Here is a 16,086-nt window from a genome sequence, read left to right on the forward strand (position 1 = left end):
GGTCTAGGCTATCAAAATAGCAGACATGAGAATTGTAGCCTTGTTGAATAGCAACGATGTTTTAATTACAAATGCAGGGCTCATTATTTGTTCCAGAGTAAGCTATAATTCACAAGATACTAAGGAAATTGGTCCTGTAACTTGTGCTAAAACAAATGGGCAGTTGCTGCAATTGTGCTACTGCTACTTCCTTTGAGTCTGTGGTCCTCTGCTTGAATCGGCAATGCACAAAATGTACTTAGTCATTTTAAAGTCAAGGGTAGGAAAAGAAAATGGCTACCGAGCTGTAAGAATTTTTTTTTAAAGCTTTGCAGGAAAGAGATTTCAAACTCAAGCTCAGAGAACAGAGCCATGGGGAAACAAATCGTGTTCTAATTGCAATTAGCCTGAAAGATTCCTTGCAAAATATTAAAACTCACTTCCAAAAAGACATTTAGCCCACACAGGTCTGATTTTTACAGATACTGCCAAGACATGTTAATCAGGCTATATGAATAAAGCCATTCTTGACTACGATAGCTCTGAGTCTCCATGGTCTTCAACCACATCATAGAGAGATCTGAGGTTCATCTTCACATTTCTTTCCCAAGCATCCCCACAAATACGTGGTCTGTGTTCATTTCGGGGTTGGGGCTCTGGTTTGGGTTCTTGTCTACTGAGAGCTCTGTGGTTCCCTTTGTGCTAAATAAAGTAGTTGAAGGGGGAAAGAACCCTAGGCAGAAGCATTTTCTGATTCTTAGGATTTCTGAAATGCCTTTCACGGTAGAGGTACTGGTGCACCAGTGATAATGAAACTACACCTTTGTACACAAACGTTGGCCAGCAGCTCCAAGCAGGTTATAAAGAAAACCCCACTTTTGACAGTAATGAGTATAGAGATGGAAAAAAAAAAACCCTTCAGCTTTCAAGCTTTTGGCATACATGCAGCTTCTGAAGCAAAGGGCATGGGTTTTTAGGGTCAAGAAACCGCTTGGAAATCTCAAAACTAGATCATCCTTCTTTTGGAAAAGGAACGAAAAGAACTATAAAATTCCTATTTCATATTTGCATCAAAATAATTTAATGGGCTTCTTTTGCATATTTATTATTGCATTTTTAAACAGGGTTTGGTTGCCAGGGAAACAGGTTCTGGCCCAGTATTAATTTGGAACTAAAATATATTTGAGAAGTTGTGCTCAAAGGAAAAGAGCCTCTAATAATTCATCTGAGAAGGGAGTAGAATTTAGGTTTTACGTAACCATAGCTGTCTATTCTCTACTCCTTGGCTACTTTCTTATGAAATAATCCATTACAGTGGGTCACTGAGACTCAGTTTCAGCTAACAGGGCCATCTTTCCTCTTTCCTCCATTGAAAAATCTACCCTAGACAGCCTAAAAAATGTTAAAGGAAAAAAACCCATATAATGTGTTTGTTTCTGCACATTTAACAAAACTGCCTTTACAAGTAAATGGATCTACAGTGTCCTCTTTGACACGGTCCGCTTAAAATCCGTTTTGGAAAAATTAAATATTTTTCATTTCCCTTATTTAACTTGTTTGCGTATTTTGCCATTTTCACCAGAAACCCAATAATTTTCCGATTCAGTTTAAAATGGGGTGGAATGAAAAGCCTTTTCAAAAATTCCTTTGTTACCTAAATAGCGCCATACCTTTCCTACGCGATTATTTTCAAGGATGGAATCTTTCTACTTTTACAGCAGAATCTCTTTGCAGGTTTAAAAAGAATAACAGCAACTATGTCAAAAGGAAAGGCTGCCCAATTTGAGTCACTAGAAAAAAAAGCCACCATTTTGCTAGTTCATTTCTGTTCTAAAAGCCATACTCTAACCCATCTCTGATGCTGGCTACATTGGCTTGAGAAATCTATAAAACATGCAAATTTCAACCTACCTGCAATTTCCACCTCCCTCAGTGCCGTACCAGCATGGCAGCACACTCTGCCATCTTTATGGAAAGCGATGGAGACCAACTGAACTCCCCGTCTTCTTGCTCACAATTTTTAGATGCAGTTGTCAAAAAATCATACGGAGAACAGCTTGAATGTACTGTGATCATGAGAACTGAATTTATCAATAGGGAAACAGGATGGGTGGGGGATGTCTTCATCCAAGATTTCTCTGAAGCTGCAACCAAGGAGGTGGGTTGGTTGGCTTTTTTTTTTCCTCGCTCCTCTGAGAGTTCGAAAGCCTGGAGCTGACCACTGCAAAGGGCCACTTGTCACATTTGCTGAAAATCAACCTATGGCTACCAGGGCTGAAAATCTAAATTTGAGAACCAGAGCCCCATCGACACACACACCCGGTGTGCACTGCATAGGAGTTAAAAATAGATTGGACGTGCCTCCTACCTGCATAATAAAGATGTAAGTTTCGAATGCTCTAATTTGATATTCACATTAATTAACAATACAACATTCATTATTTAAATGACAGCAAATGCAGGAAGAAAAGGGTGACACCATCTGGAAGCAGTTTTTTGGTTGTTGGGGTTTTTTTTTTTTGTTTTTGTTTTGGGGGATTTTGCTTTAAAGGGGGGGGGATGGGGAACACAACTCTGTTCTGAACGTGATGACAAGCAAACAGCCAGGAGCAAATGAAAACAGAACTGAAAGGTGATGTTTAAATCTCTCAGCCCTTACCGGAGCACAGGCAAGTCTTCCCTACCAGATGATATGGCACACAGAGCATTTACATACTCACATTTGAAATACTAGGCAACGTATAATGAATTCTATACACAGCATGCACACAGCACAAGCAATGTTAATCCTGCCTGCCCTTTCCGGCTGGCAGGGGGAAGATACATACTGCAGCATAGCTCTGGGGAAGGAGGAGGCAAGGGACTGCTCACCTTAAATGCAGTATCTGATTAATGTTGGAAGTGACATTGCATATCAGCTACAGAGTCTTGGTTCAACTGGGTAGGAGGGAACAAAGAAAAATGTCATCAACTGGTGATGTAAGATGAGTCCAATCACTAAACCCTGCTTGGTAAACTCCAAATTCTGCAACCACACAGTGGTAGGCATTTCCAGCCCTTTTCCAGGCGGCTGTGCAATGGCTGGGTCCTCCTGCTTCCTTCTGAGAATAAAACAATCCTTTTGCTAATGAAGAAAGCCTGGCAAGCCCACTGTAATATCCTCTTCTTGGAGAACGAATTCAGACAGTACGTATTTGGTCCTGGCTGGGATTCATGGATTGTTCGTGTTAGACCTTGGGTTGAGAAAACAATGTAAAGCTAGCCTAGGCACTAGATAAATATTAATTCTGATGGATGGTGGAGCATCTCGGCATCGGTTTGCAGAATCCTTAATGGTACTGGGAGGACCGTAGAAGGATGAGGTCTCAGTGCATGATCAGCTGTCTCGGGCTGAGCGATATGCTGCTAACCACAGGCAGTGTAAATATATCTGCTAAATATATCGGCTGAATATGCAGAGGTGGCAGGTACTCTCTTGGACAGAATTTGGTTGAAATATGAATGGTTTGGCTTCATTTAGGAGCACAATAAAGCACAGTAAAGGAGCAAGGATTTCGTGCTGGGTTCTTTTCAATTTACGGCAGGCTATTTATTATAAAAGCGAACCTGAAGGATATTGACCTACATATAACACACAGACTTACAGCATGCCATAGATCGTCAGAGCAAGGGAAGGCAGCAATGACTGTTTTTCTCTCCTCCCTTCCCCCCCTCCAAGAAAAAAAATTAAATTGAAAGCCCCAACTCACAACTGTGAATTCCAGAAGGCTAGAGTACATACTGTACGGGAAGAAACCATGTTGTGCTGGGATGCAATCTTTCTTTGTTTTTCTCCGAGGCTTTTCTCAGCTAAGATTAGACAGTGACATCATGGAAGTCATTGCAGGCACCAAGGTGCTAGAGTTTTAGGGCTGACATGTTTTTGGAACATTACATCTCATCTGTCCAAATACCCAATTTCATACCACCATCTTTCTCGGCATCTCTCCTCCCCACCCCACCGCACCCCACCACACCCCCTGGCCTTCAAGATTAATGGGATCTGCTTAGACCCAGTATAATAAACTGGGACTCTCTTCTATGGAGACTGCGACAAGTAAATAGTGGGAAACTAAATGGTAGAAATAAAATAAAAATTTCAAAGATCCTCCCACATCTCACCATTTATCCCTTCCCCTCAAGAAAAACAAGCACGCACACACTCATACACGCAGCCCTCCAAGCTCCAACGGCAATGAAACGCTTCACATGTGGAATAAAAATTGCCAGCTAGAAAGGATTGCTTAGTCGGGCTTTTGAAGACATACCTAACAAGCAAATGGTAGCTTTTCTATATCTCCATTGTCGCCATGTCCCCAAAGGGAGCGAAACAGCTCAGCTTACTGGAGTTGCTCCCCCAAGACTATGCATGGTCAGATAAAGAACCGAAAGCGCTTAATTTACTATGTTGTAAAAAGAAAAGAGTCTCTTATTTTTAAGGAAATAGAACAGACTCCTCTTCCTCCTCTTTGCTTAGCCACAAAGAAACAATACCCTCCCCCACCCTTAGAACCTGGAAAAAAGCCAGGACATTAAAAAAAAATGCTATGAAACTGATTTTGAATATATACTCTTTATTTATTTTTTTGGTCTACTTGCTCCTCTTTCCCATCCCAAAGAATACCGCACTATTGGATAAACCAGTGTTAATTCTGCCCAAGTATGAAACAGCAGGAGTAATTTCTTGAATCTAAAGCCACTTTTCTTTAATAGCCTCTGTCTTCTCAAAAGACTAGATAACAACAATCATGTTATCCAAAGAGTCAAGTTTGTTGGAAAAAATCTTTCAAGGGAAAGAGACCTATTAAATATTCAGGTGCCATGTTTCACAACTAGATCCTTCCTTCCTTCCTTCCTTCCTTCTCTCTCTCTCTCTCTCTCTCTCTCTCTCTCTCTCTCTCTCTCTCTCTCTCTCTCTCTCTCTCTCTCTCTCTCTCTCTCTCTCTTTCTTTCTTTCTTTCTTCCTTTCTTCCTTTCTCTTCCTTCCTTCCTTCCTTCCTTCCTTCCTTCCTTCCTTCCTTCCTTCCTTCCTTCCTTCCAAAGCCAGGAATTAGGTTGTCCAAGTAGGCATACCTTAACCATGTGGATTTTCTTACCCAGTGGAGCACATCTCTCATATCCAACTAGTTCCACAACAAATGAAGCTCTGACAAAAACCATTAGTTACTAACCTCACATCCACTGATAGAACCTTGTTCTTCCTTCCCCCCCTCCCCCCACAATCTCAAAACAAAAACAAACTAGACAATATCAGAATGAAACCTCTCAGGGCTCTAGAGTCTTCCATTGCCTTAAGAGGACGAGAACTGGATAGGATATGAGGGAAAATACTTCAGACACCTAATGAATGGCAAAAATTCTGGTGATAAGCAAAGCCTGTTTATCTCCTTCCCCAGTTTAGCTTTTTGTCTTTGATAAGCACTCATGGAGCTGCTATGGTGGCTAAATTATGGCTAACTGTAGAAGAACTCTGCATCTCTTTTGCTGGTATAACAACAATGGCAACCAGAGTAATCCATACCAGGCTCCCTTGAGGTAAGGGAATACCATTATTTCCACTTTAAAGGGGCAGAGTTTGGCTGAGTGTGGTCAGATCTTCTATTACTACTCAGCATGCCAGATGCCAAGATGTACACTCAGTTTGCTAGGCCAAGCTGCTTCCACATCTCCCTATGGAATTCACCATCATGCCCTTTTCAAACAGGCTCTAAAAAGCATTCATTGGGTTATTGTGTAATACTCCAAAACTCGATTTGTGTAAATGTGGGACATTTCGGAGAGGTATTTCTTGGTTGTGTAAAACAAATTCAGATTATAACTAGGAAACTTTAGTTTGACTTTTGTGAATGATCGATTTATGCGTTTAAAAAAAAAGAGGAAAAGGAGTAAATGTATCCCTCAAGTCAGGGATTCTTGTCTTTTTTGAGTCATGGACCCCTCAAGTAGTCTGGTGAAACCTAGGGGATCCTTTCTCAGAATCATATTTTTAAATGAATAACACAAAATACATAGAATTACAGAGGAAACCAAGTACATTAGAATATCATGATCAGAATTTTAAAAACAAGGTCATCTTCCTTAAGCTTTCTAATAACCACAAATGGCAAAGGCGCATCTTCATTTACGAGATCTTTATTTGTGAGCTCTTTCCACCAGTCTTCTCAAAGTATAAATTCAACAAACAAGACAAGGCTTATTCATCATTTTTTTCCCTCTTAAAGTGACAATCAAAAATCCCTTTTGAAGATTCATTGACTTTTTAGAGAAGGAACAGTAGTCAGAAAAGAGAGGTAGGTACAGGAATCATAGGCCACAGACTAGAAGGGACCTCAAGAACTCATTTAATTTGACTTCCTCATTTTAGAGCTGAGGAAACTGAGGCCCAGGAGGAGTTAAGTGATTTGTTCTGAGTCACATAGGTTATAAGCATGAGGCAAGATTTGAACTTAGGTTCTCTGATTCTATAACCAACTCTCTTCCCACGAATGACAAGCAGAAGTTTGGACAATCAATCATTAGGAGATCCAAGCCAGAATTGGAACCCACATCACCATTCTATACAATTTCATAGAGCCTAAACTAGAAAGGAAGGTCAATGCAACAATTCCATTTTAGAGATGAAGAAACTAAGACTCAGAGAGAAATGACTTGACTAAGGTCCTCAATTCAACAAATTACAGACATGGGATTTGAACCCAGGTAGGTACTCTGACTTCAAATACAGTATCTCTTCTATTATTTTACACTGCTGTTCTCAAGGTAAGAATCCTGGGCAGTTTTTAGCATCATAGCAATGAGGTTTCCAAAGGTGGGGAAAGTGAATCCTAGGATCTGCCCTGAGGAAGTCTTGGGCTCCATTTTCTTTTTGTATTAAAAATGCTTACGTGCTCACAACCTAATTGCTTTGGGCCCTGAATAAATTGCTTTCAGGCCTGTGAAACCAAACCAAATTGCATGGCTCAAATAAAAGCACATAATCTGTGCATTAACCGTGTCTGAAGCAATCAGCAACAGCAGCAACAGATAGCACAATCACATTAGTGCTCTAGCCCCCAGGTTGCCGAGCCTTCCGTGCAGGCTGTTTTAATCAGAGATGTTTCATACTATGGCTTTCAGGCCAGCCAATTAGAGCTTTGTCCAAACAGGAGAAACAGGGACTTGCTGAGATAAGGATAAAGGACCTCATTCCTAATGACATCCCCTCAAAACCATAATGGGGTCCTTGTTAAAGAAGGTTGCTTTGTCTGATAATACTTATAAGATGTATTTATGTGGCTACCAATTGTATTTAAATAGAATATTCTGAGGGACTCAAACTATTACCTATTTCTCAGCTATTCAGTGGTGTTACTTGGCTTTCAGATTTAAAATTTACTCCTCCCTTGCAGGAGTTAGAAAAAGAGTGTTTTCTCTTTTCTCTATCCCCAGATCCCTATTAAACTAAAAGGCGAGAGAGAATTGACAGATGATTTCCATCATCCTTATTGTCTGTCTCTATATGAAAAGTAGGGAGCAATGTGGTACATTTGAGTCTTTGATTTGCAGTCAAAGGATTCTGGTTCCTATTTCAACCATTTATGACTCATGACCTGGAGTGAGTTTTTTAACTCTTCTAGTCCTCAGTTTTCTCAGCTGTAAAATTAGAGGGTTGATTAGATAATCTGTAGGGTTCCTTCCAGATCTAAATCTATCTTCCAGATCTAAATCTATCTTCCTATGAATTTTATTTCATAGAAAGGGAAACTGAGGCATGAGAATAAGTGATTTGGAGCAAGTCAATTAATATCACTGGACTTCAATTCCCTCGATTGTAAAATGACAGAATTGGACATGATGGCTCCAGAGGTCACTCCTTTCCAGCTCTGGAGCTGTGATCTTGTGAAACTTGACCATGGTTATAGAATCAATGGAAATGAACTAGAACTGAGGCATGCTGGAGATTGGTATATGGGGTTGGTCAGTGCATTTTTCATCTCTGTTGGTGTAGAGTAACTTTAGACATCATCCAGATGGCTCTGCAAACACCCTAGAAGTCAAAACTAGCCATATTCTGTCTGAGCGCATCCAGGGTGATCATCTTACCTGTCGAGGGTAGACACGAGTGGTCTTAACTGGGCACTGAGACTCTGCCTTGCCATACATCCAGGAGAATGAGGAGATCAGAGATCAGAAGATGAATTTTCATGGATGGAGATGGCAGGAACTTAGACCTGCAGAAAGAAGACCCTGAATGAGTATGGTTTGCTGTGAACATATTTATTAAGTGCCTACTATATACAAGATACACCATGCTAGGCTGGGAAGAGATCTCTGCTCTCAGGGAGATTATAATCTAGCATGTATGTCTATTTGAGGGTGGAATTCAATTTAATTCAACACTTATTGAGCAATTGCTGGGTTCACAATGCTGTGCTAGACGTTAGGGATCAAAGTACAAAAATGAGACCGACTTTGCCCTCAAGAAGCCTTACATCATCCGGGGGAGAGGGGAGCAACTATTACATGTACAGACATAAATGTAAAATATATATAAAGCTACATAAAGGGATGAAGGGAAATATATTAGAAATAAGATTAGAAAAGGATTGCATGCACAAAAGAGGCTAAAATAGAATGAATGGCTTGAGAAGTTCAAGAAGGGAATGATTACTTTGAGAAGGGGAGGGTATGCATGTGAGAATATCAATCAGTCAACAATGATTTATTACATGCCTGCTATGTGCCAGGCACTGTGCAAGAAGTTTTGTTGTTTTTCAATCACTTCAGCCATGCCTGACTCTCTGTGACCCCATATGGAATTTTCTTGGTAAAGATGCCAGTGATTTACCATTTTCTTTTCCAGTTAATTTGACAGATGAGAAAACTGAGGCAAATAAGGTTAAGTGACTAACCCAAGGTCACATAGCCAGTAAATGTCTGAGACCAGATTTGAACGGGAGATAGCCTTCCTAACTTTAGGCCCCTACCCACTATTCCCTCTAGCTGCCTAGGAGCTAAGGATCCGAATATGAAAGCAAAGCTTGATTTGAAGCCAAATACATGCATGCATATATGCACGCACATGTACACGTACACACACACACACACACACACACACACACAGCAGAGGTTGTCCCTTCTTGGTTCAAACATTAGCAAAAACATGATCATTGCCTTTGTCATCATCAAATTTTTTCCTCTTGTGAAATGGTGGCCGAATGTTTTCAGTGACTATAATTGGTCAGGATTCTGTTTCTTAGCAGTGCCAAGAGTACATAATGACTTAATGTTTATGGGGAAAAAGAACATTCCTGCATTCTGAACTGGACATTTGTCTGCCATTATCCCAGTTCTGGACCCTGTAAACCAAAGGGCAAAAGAACAAGATTTCCTAGCACCTGGATCAGTAGGGTATGGGAGAAGGAACAAGGAAGGGGTGGGTTGGAAAGCAATGGTGGATAGATGAGTCAGAGTGGAAGAAGGAGAAACCTTGCTGAGAGATCTTTCCCTGAGACCTCCTAGAAGAGGCTCTTTCCTTCTCTTTTTCTCCCCCTGGGTAGCAATTGCTGAAGAGCTCTCAGCCTAAGAAGTATAGCTAGAAGACTCAGCTGATCAAGTAGGGTGAGTCAATAAATATTATACATCTACAATGTGCCAGAAACTGTGCTAAGCACTGAAGAATCAGAGAAAGGCAAGAGATAGCCACTGCCTTCAAGGAGCTCACAATCTAATAAGGAAGACAACCTGAACACAACAACTCACAAATAAGCTGGATCAATTGGAGGCAATCAATAGAGGGAAGGCGTTGGATTTAAGGGGGCTCAGGAAAAGTTTCTTATACCACTTGAGCTCAAACTTGAAGGAAGCCAGGGAGCAGAAATGAGAAAGGAAAGCATTCTAGATTCAGGGGACAGCCTAGAGTTTGGAAATGAAGAACAGCAAGGAGGCCAGTGATGCCGGATCACACAGAGTGAGGGGCATGAGGGATGGAAAGCTATATGGAGAAGGGCATATTATCAAAGGATTTTTTACAATTAAAATTAATTTTTAAAGATAATGGGAAGAGGCCTCTTCTACAGTTTTCAGAGTCTGCTGAGAGGACTGTTCTGGATTCAGTCACCAATCATCTTCAATATAACACACACATCCCTCCTCCATCACTAAGGAACCAAACAAAATGAATGTCCTTTAGCAAGGGGCCAGAAGACATGTACCAACAGAAGGGCCCCGAATATATGCCCAGCTCCATGGGAAATGTTCCCATCTAACTTCTTCAACACTATTAAAAGCCTTTGCCTATGCCACTGAACTGCCCTGATCCCATGCTGCCCACTCATTGAATTAAGAAGGATAATGAGAATGTGGCATGACTTGGTTGTCTCAAGTCCAGGAGGATCATCAACCCCCTTTCATCTTTCACCATAGCCTGAAGATTCACTACGCCCACTAATCCCATGCTGGCAACTGAGGCTTGGTCAGCCTTCTTATGAAAGGATTTAAATACCAAACAGGCTTTCCTATTTGATTTTAGAGGTAATAGGGAGCCACTGGAGTTTATTAAGTAGAATATAACAGGATCCCATGGTCAGAGTTGAACTTCTAGAAAATTTCTTTGACATCTGAGTGAAGAATCAACTGGAGTAGGGAGAGATTTAGGGTAGGCAGAACAACTAGCAGGTTGTTGCAATAGCCCAGCATGAGGTACTAAGAGTCTTCAGTAGAAGACCAGTGGCATGGAATGACGGACTGCAGTGCCAGAGGAAAGAAGGTGTATGCAAATTGTTAAGAAATAAAATCCACAGTATCTGACAACTGATTGGATGGGGGAGGAGGTGTGTGAAAAAGAGTTAGGAATTGAAGATGACAGCTAGGTTTTGATCCTGGGTAACTGGGAAGATGGTGGACTCCTAAACAGTAGAGAGAAGGGAAGGTTTGAGGAGAAAGATGATTTCAGTTTTTGAAATATTGAGATGGCCATAGGCCATCCAGTTTGTTGGAGATACTTTACTGGAAGTCATCAGAGCTTTAAGAATTATTGGCATAGAAATGATCATTAAATCCATGGAAGCTTATGATGCCACCAAGTGAAATTGTATAGAGGGAGAAGAAAAGAAGGCCCAGACAGACTCTATGGCTTATCTAGTCATGACCTGGATAAAAGTCCAGCAAAGGAGAAAGGGAAGGAGTGGTCAGATAGGTAAGTGGAGAACCAGCATAGAGTAGCATCATGAAAACTTAGAGAGAAGAGAGAATTAAGTCCTTCGTTATGGGAGGGTCACAAAACTGGGTTTTTTATCTCCCCTACCAGGACTCTCTGCTCCAGATTGTTTTAATCCCTCTTCCTCTACCCTGCCTATCATTTCTCCCCCGCTCTTTATTTTTGTTCAGTTTCCCTCTCCTAGAATGCCTTCCCCTACCTTTTTGTTTATCCAAATTCTAACCACAGTATAAAATTGAGTCATAATCCTCCTCTTGGAATTTTGGGATTGAAATCAACATTAGACATCATATAGTCCAATCCCCTCATTTTGCAGAGGATTTCACAGGGAAACTAAGACCTACAGACCGTGTAAATTAACTACCCTTTTCTTTCAAATCCCATTGTAAAAAATTGTGTGGTCACATGGTGAAGGGGTTAAATTAGTGAACAAGGAGGTTCAGATAAGTTTGGGTCCAAGGACAAAAATTCTGTGAACATATCTGATAACATAACCGTTGTTCTCTTCCTTCTCCACCCTTCACTTGGTAGGGAAATGTGGCTATGTCTTTCCAGTGGTAGCTAGTTATCTGAGAACTAGAGAAGGGAGAAGGAAAAATAAAATATACTAATAAGACATGAAGGGCAGCAAGACCTACAAAGGAACCCAGAGATAAAGACCCTCTATTGGGGCTAATTTTTTCTCTTGTGAGGAGGTCAGGGGATATGATGATGACAGTTTAATAGAGTAAACAACTAAAGCCAGCTATTTGAGACAGATGATTGAGTGACATTTAGAGAGGAATGATGCCTGTGAGCATCAAGGGATCAGAGGAAAGTGCAATATGGCTTAATGAATATAAAGCCCAAGATCTAAGGAGAAAGGTCACTCCCTAGAGCTGCTTACTGCTTCCATGTAGAGTCAATAAATGTTTAAATGCATTGAGTTGCTATGCTTTCCTTGATTCTGACCATTTATGGAATTTATTTTTAAAAATGGAAAGAAGCATTAGGAGGAAGATGGAGAAGATATAATGTCATTATCCAAAGTGTCCCCAAACTGGAATGCCATTCCTTTGGCACTTAATCATACCTTGTCCCATTACTTCCATGATTATCTTAAAATGTAACTTAAACTCTTCATTGTAATTTTACTTTTAATGGGATTAGCCTTTGTTTAAAACAAGGTCCCTGTTTTCCTTGATCTTGCAATCTAGCACGAGTGCAGATGCTTCTTCATATCTCCCACAGTACCTAGCACAGAGACTTGCCCATAGTAGACACAACAAATATTTGTTCATTTATCAGTACCACAGTACATTTGATGTTGTATGTGAAAGGGAGGAGGTATGTGCAAATTGTTATGAAAAGAAAATCAACAGTACCTGATAACCGATTTGATATAGGACAGGTGTGTGAAAAAGAGTAAAGATACTCTAGGGTAGTGTTGGTGAAGGTTTTTGAGTTTGTGTGCCCAGACTACAACTTCAAGCTGTCTGTGAGCCACCGGCATTAACCCAGAGAGCAGAGGGAGGAAGTGTTTCCTTTGGGCGACTGGTTAGAGGGGCAGGGCACTTGAAAAATGTCCTTGGGCACTCGGAAGAGGGGAATGGAGCAGCTCCCCCAGTGCTAGCCAATACTTTGTCAATGCTACTCTAGGGTATGAGGCAATTGATTCAAGTGCTGAACTTGAAATGAAGAAAATCTTGGTTTGAATCCCATTCTGATGCTCACTAGCTGTGAGATTGTGGGCAAATAATTTAAGTTTTCTAAGTCTCAGCTCCCTAATTTGTAAATAATAACAATAACACCCTATAACTCTAATTAGAAGATAATATAATAACCTCATAGAGTTATGAATTTCAAATGAAAGGAGATGTATAAGATACTTTGCAATTTAAAAATTTTGTGTTATTCTTATTAAATGATGATAAAATGATGATAGCTATTATTATTTGAAGTGATTATTAGACCTGGATTCAAATGCTACTTTTGACTCAATACCCATGTGACAATGGGCAAGATACTTAACCTCAGATATGGATTCAACTATAAAATAAAGAAGAATGAACTGGTTGATCTCTATCATCCCTGCTAGATCTCCATCTATGATCCTATTATTTCAACCTGAATTATATTTCATTAATTCAGATCACCAGTAATGGGATTTGAAGATTAACCTTTTGGATTCTTGTAAAAGAGTCTGAAGAATGCCCCATGATAAATACTTGTTGATAGATTGTGTGTTAGTAAAATATGAATTGATTGTAATTGTAAGAAAAATGGCCCAGGGGTAAGAGGTTAGAAGTGGGTAGAGATTTTTAGATCATCTTAGGAAAATTCAACAATGTGATAGATTAATTTACTAAATTAAGGTGAGCTGGCTAAGTTTAGTTAACTGCAGCAATACTTACCTCACCCCCACCTCTCCCCATCTGATTTGCAAAGAAACAGCTCATCGTGTTAGCATGAAGAGCTTTAAAAAAATCACAGGCTTCATTTCCCATCATTCTCATACTTAGATTTTGAAACCAAAAGGTGCAAAACTAAAAAGGCCACAGAACACCTGCAGGAAGCCTTGACTGCTCAAATTCTCACCCTTGGGGCACACATCTCCAACTCCAGGACACAAGGGCTACTTAAAATGGCAGGCTTTTAATTACACTGACAAGGGTCTTTGAACACCCACACCCAAAGCTGTGGTTGATAACAAAGGAAGGTACTTCTTAAATGTGGAGATAAATGGGCAGGGACCTCAGTGCTGAAACCAGTTCTTGAAGGGGATCAGCAGTATTCTGAGAGGATTTCACAGATATATAGATATATATCTACCACATACATGGCTCAAGAGAAGGCTCAGAATGGGCACAGATGGTGCTGGTAGGCTCTAAGGCAGCGGTTCTCAACCTCTCAATTTGTAGCAATGAGAATACATAATGCACATCAGGTATTTACATTCCAAATCACAACTGTAGCAAAATGACAGTTTTGAAGTAGCCACCAAAATGATTTTTTGGTTTGGGGTCACTGCAACCTGAGGAACTGTATTGCGGGGTTACGGCATTAGAAAGGTTGAGAACCGCTGCTCTAAGCAATTTAATTTCAACACCAACTGCTCTCTCCAAAATTACCAGTGGTCTCTTAGTTGTGGAATCTAAAAGCTTCTCCTCACCCTTCTTCTTGACCTCTCAGCAGAATTTGACATTTCTGATCACCTCCTCTGGAATATTCTTTCCTCTAGCTTTTTGGGACATTAGTCTCTTCTTGTTTGCCTTCTACCTGCCTGACCCCACCTCTTCAATGTCCTTTCCTGATTCATTAGCCATGTCCTATCCACTAACCATGGATGTCCTTTCCCCCTCCCCCCAAGGCTCTGTTCTGGGCCCTCTTCTCTTTTCCATTGATATGATTTCACATGGTCATATCAACTCCAATGAACTCAATTATCTTCAAGAAGATGATTTTCTAGATTTATATATTCAGCCCCAGTCTCTCTCCCGAGCTAGGCTTTTATTACCAACAGCCTCTTAAACATCTCAAACTGGATGTCTCATAGGCATCTTAAATTCGTGATGTCCAAAATAGAACTCAGGAACTTCCTTCCACCTCACACGCAACCCTCCCCTCTTCCAAATTTCCCATTTCTGTGTAGGACACCATCTTTCTAGTCACTCAGGTTTACAATCTTGGTTATCATCCTCAACTCCCTCCTCCTACTCACCCCACACCAAATACTATTGTTATGACCTTCAAAATATCTCTCATGTGCATCATCTTCTCTTCACTCACACATCCAGGACCTTTGTTCCGGCTTTTATCACCTTTTGCTTGGATGACAATAGCCTCAAATTGGTTTTATTGCCTCCAGTCTATCATCCCTCTAATCCATCTTCCACAGAGTTGCCCCCAAAGAGATTTTCCTAAAGCACAGGTGTTTCTAGTCATCCCTCTAGTGCCATCCCTCTATTCAAACTCCAATAGCTCCCAGTTAGTCCTAGTGTCAAATATAAAGTCCTTTGTTTTACATATATTTAAGTTTAATCATAAGCTGTCTTTCTGAGGCCAGCCTCAGAGGAAAAACTGCTTAATAGATGATCTAATGAGAAAAAAAAAAGAAGTTTTGCACCCAAACCCCTAAAAGGTGTTATTTCACCAAATATTATTGAAAGGGAAGAATAAGAACATACTTCCTCCACTAAATCAATCAATCAATCAATATTTATTAAGCACCTACTATGTTCCAGGTACTGCGCTAAAGCTCCAATTAGATACCTGATAAAAATAGAGGTCCATATGAATTCTTAAGAGACAAGGTCTGGAAGGTCCAAGCAGGAAGAATTTGATGTATGGCCCCAACAGATGGTACATAAGTGGTGAGAGATGGGGTAACATTTTTGATGGCAGAACAAAATTAAAAAAAAAAAAAGAACTCAGTAGGCTATAATGTTGGCCTGAAGCTTAGAAGATGACATTTTAAAGGGATAAAAATGATGTGGGGATTTTTTTTAGAGCAACATTAAAAGTACAGGACATAGGAAACTTGACGAGAATAGGTCTGAAAAAGATCGGGGGGCGGATTTAGTGGACTACAGCCTCAAAATGAATCAACAGTATGAAATGGAAACCAATATCTATGTCAAGGGAGGCATAATATCAGGACTGGAAGGACCACAGCTGAATTGTGGCTTTCCAATGTTCTGGGTAGGAGGGACAGTAATATTGGAGAGCATCCAGAAGAAGGTGATCAAGATGTCAAGATAATGATAGGGGGGAAGAATGAATAAATGTTTAACCGTTCAAGGGGAGAAGACTTCAAGTGAACAATAGTCTTCCAATATTTGAAGAACTGCCATGCCAAAAAGGATTAGACTTCTGCTTTGCCCCAAAGGACA

The 16,086-nt window shown here is 40.4% G+C and overlaps 1 protein-coding gene across 8 annotated transcripts in view; it reads right to left on the reverse strand.

The window, feature by feature from the left end:
- Positions 1–16,086, reverse strand: part of ZBTB38 (zinc finger and BTB domain containing 38) — a 175,324-nt gene that overhangs the window by 66,221 nt on the left and 93,017 nt on the right. For 5 of the 8 annotated variants that reach the window (XM_056807403.1, XM_007502118.3, XM_007502114.3 and 2 more), the window contains exon 2: positions 8,101–8,228. In XM_056807403.1, the coding sequence (XP_056663381.1) occupies positions 8,101–8,160 (60 nt within the window). In that variant the 5' untranslated portion in view covers positions 8,161–8,228. Of the gene's footprint in view, positions 1–1,890; positions 2,917–8,100; positions 8,231–16,086 lie in introns of those variants that run through there. The other 3 variants (XR_008913993.1, XM_016425254.2, XR_008913994.1) reach the window with 2 other exon arrangements.

The sequence above is a fragment of the Monodelphis domestica genome, chromosome 8 (genome assembly GCF_027887165.1).
Source record: "Monodelphis domestica isolate mMonDom1 chromosome 8, mMonDom1.pri, whole genome shotgun sequence".
NCBI lineage: Eukaryota > Metazoa > Chordata > Mammalia > Didelphimorphia > Didelphidae > Monodelphis > Monodelphis domestica.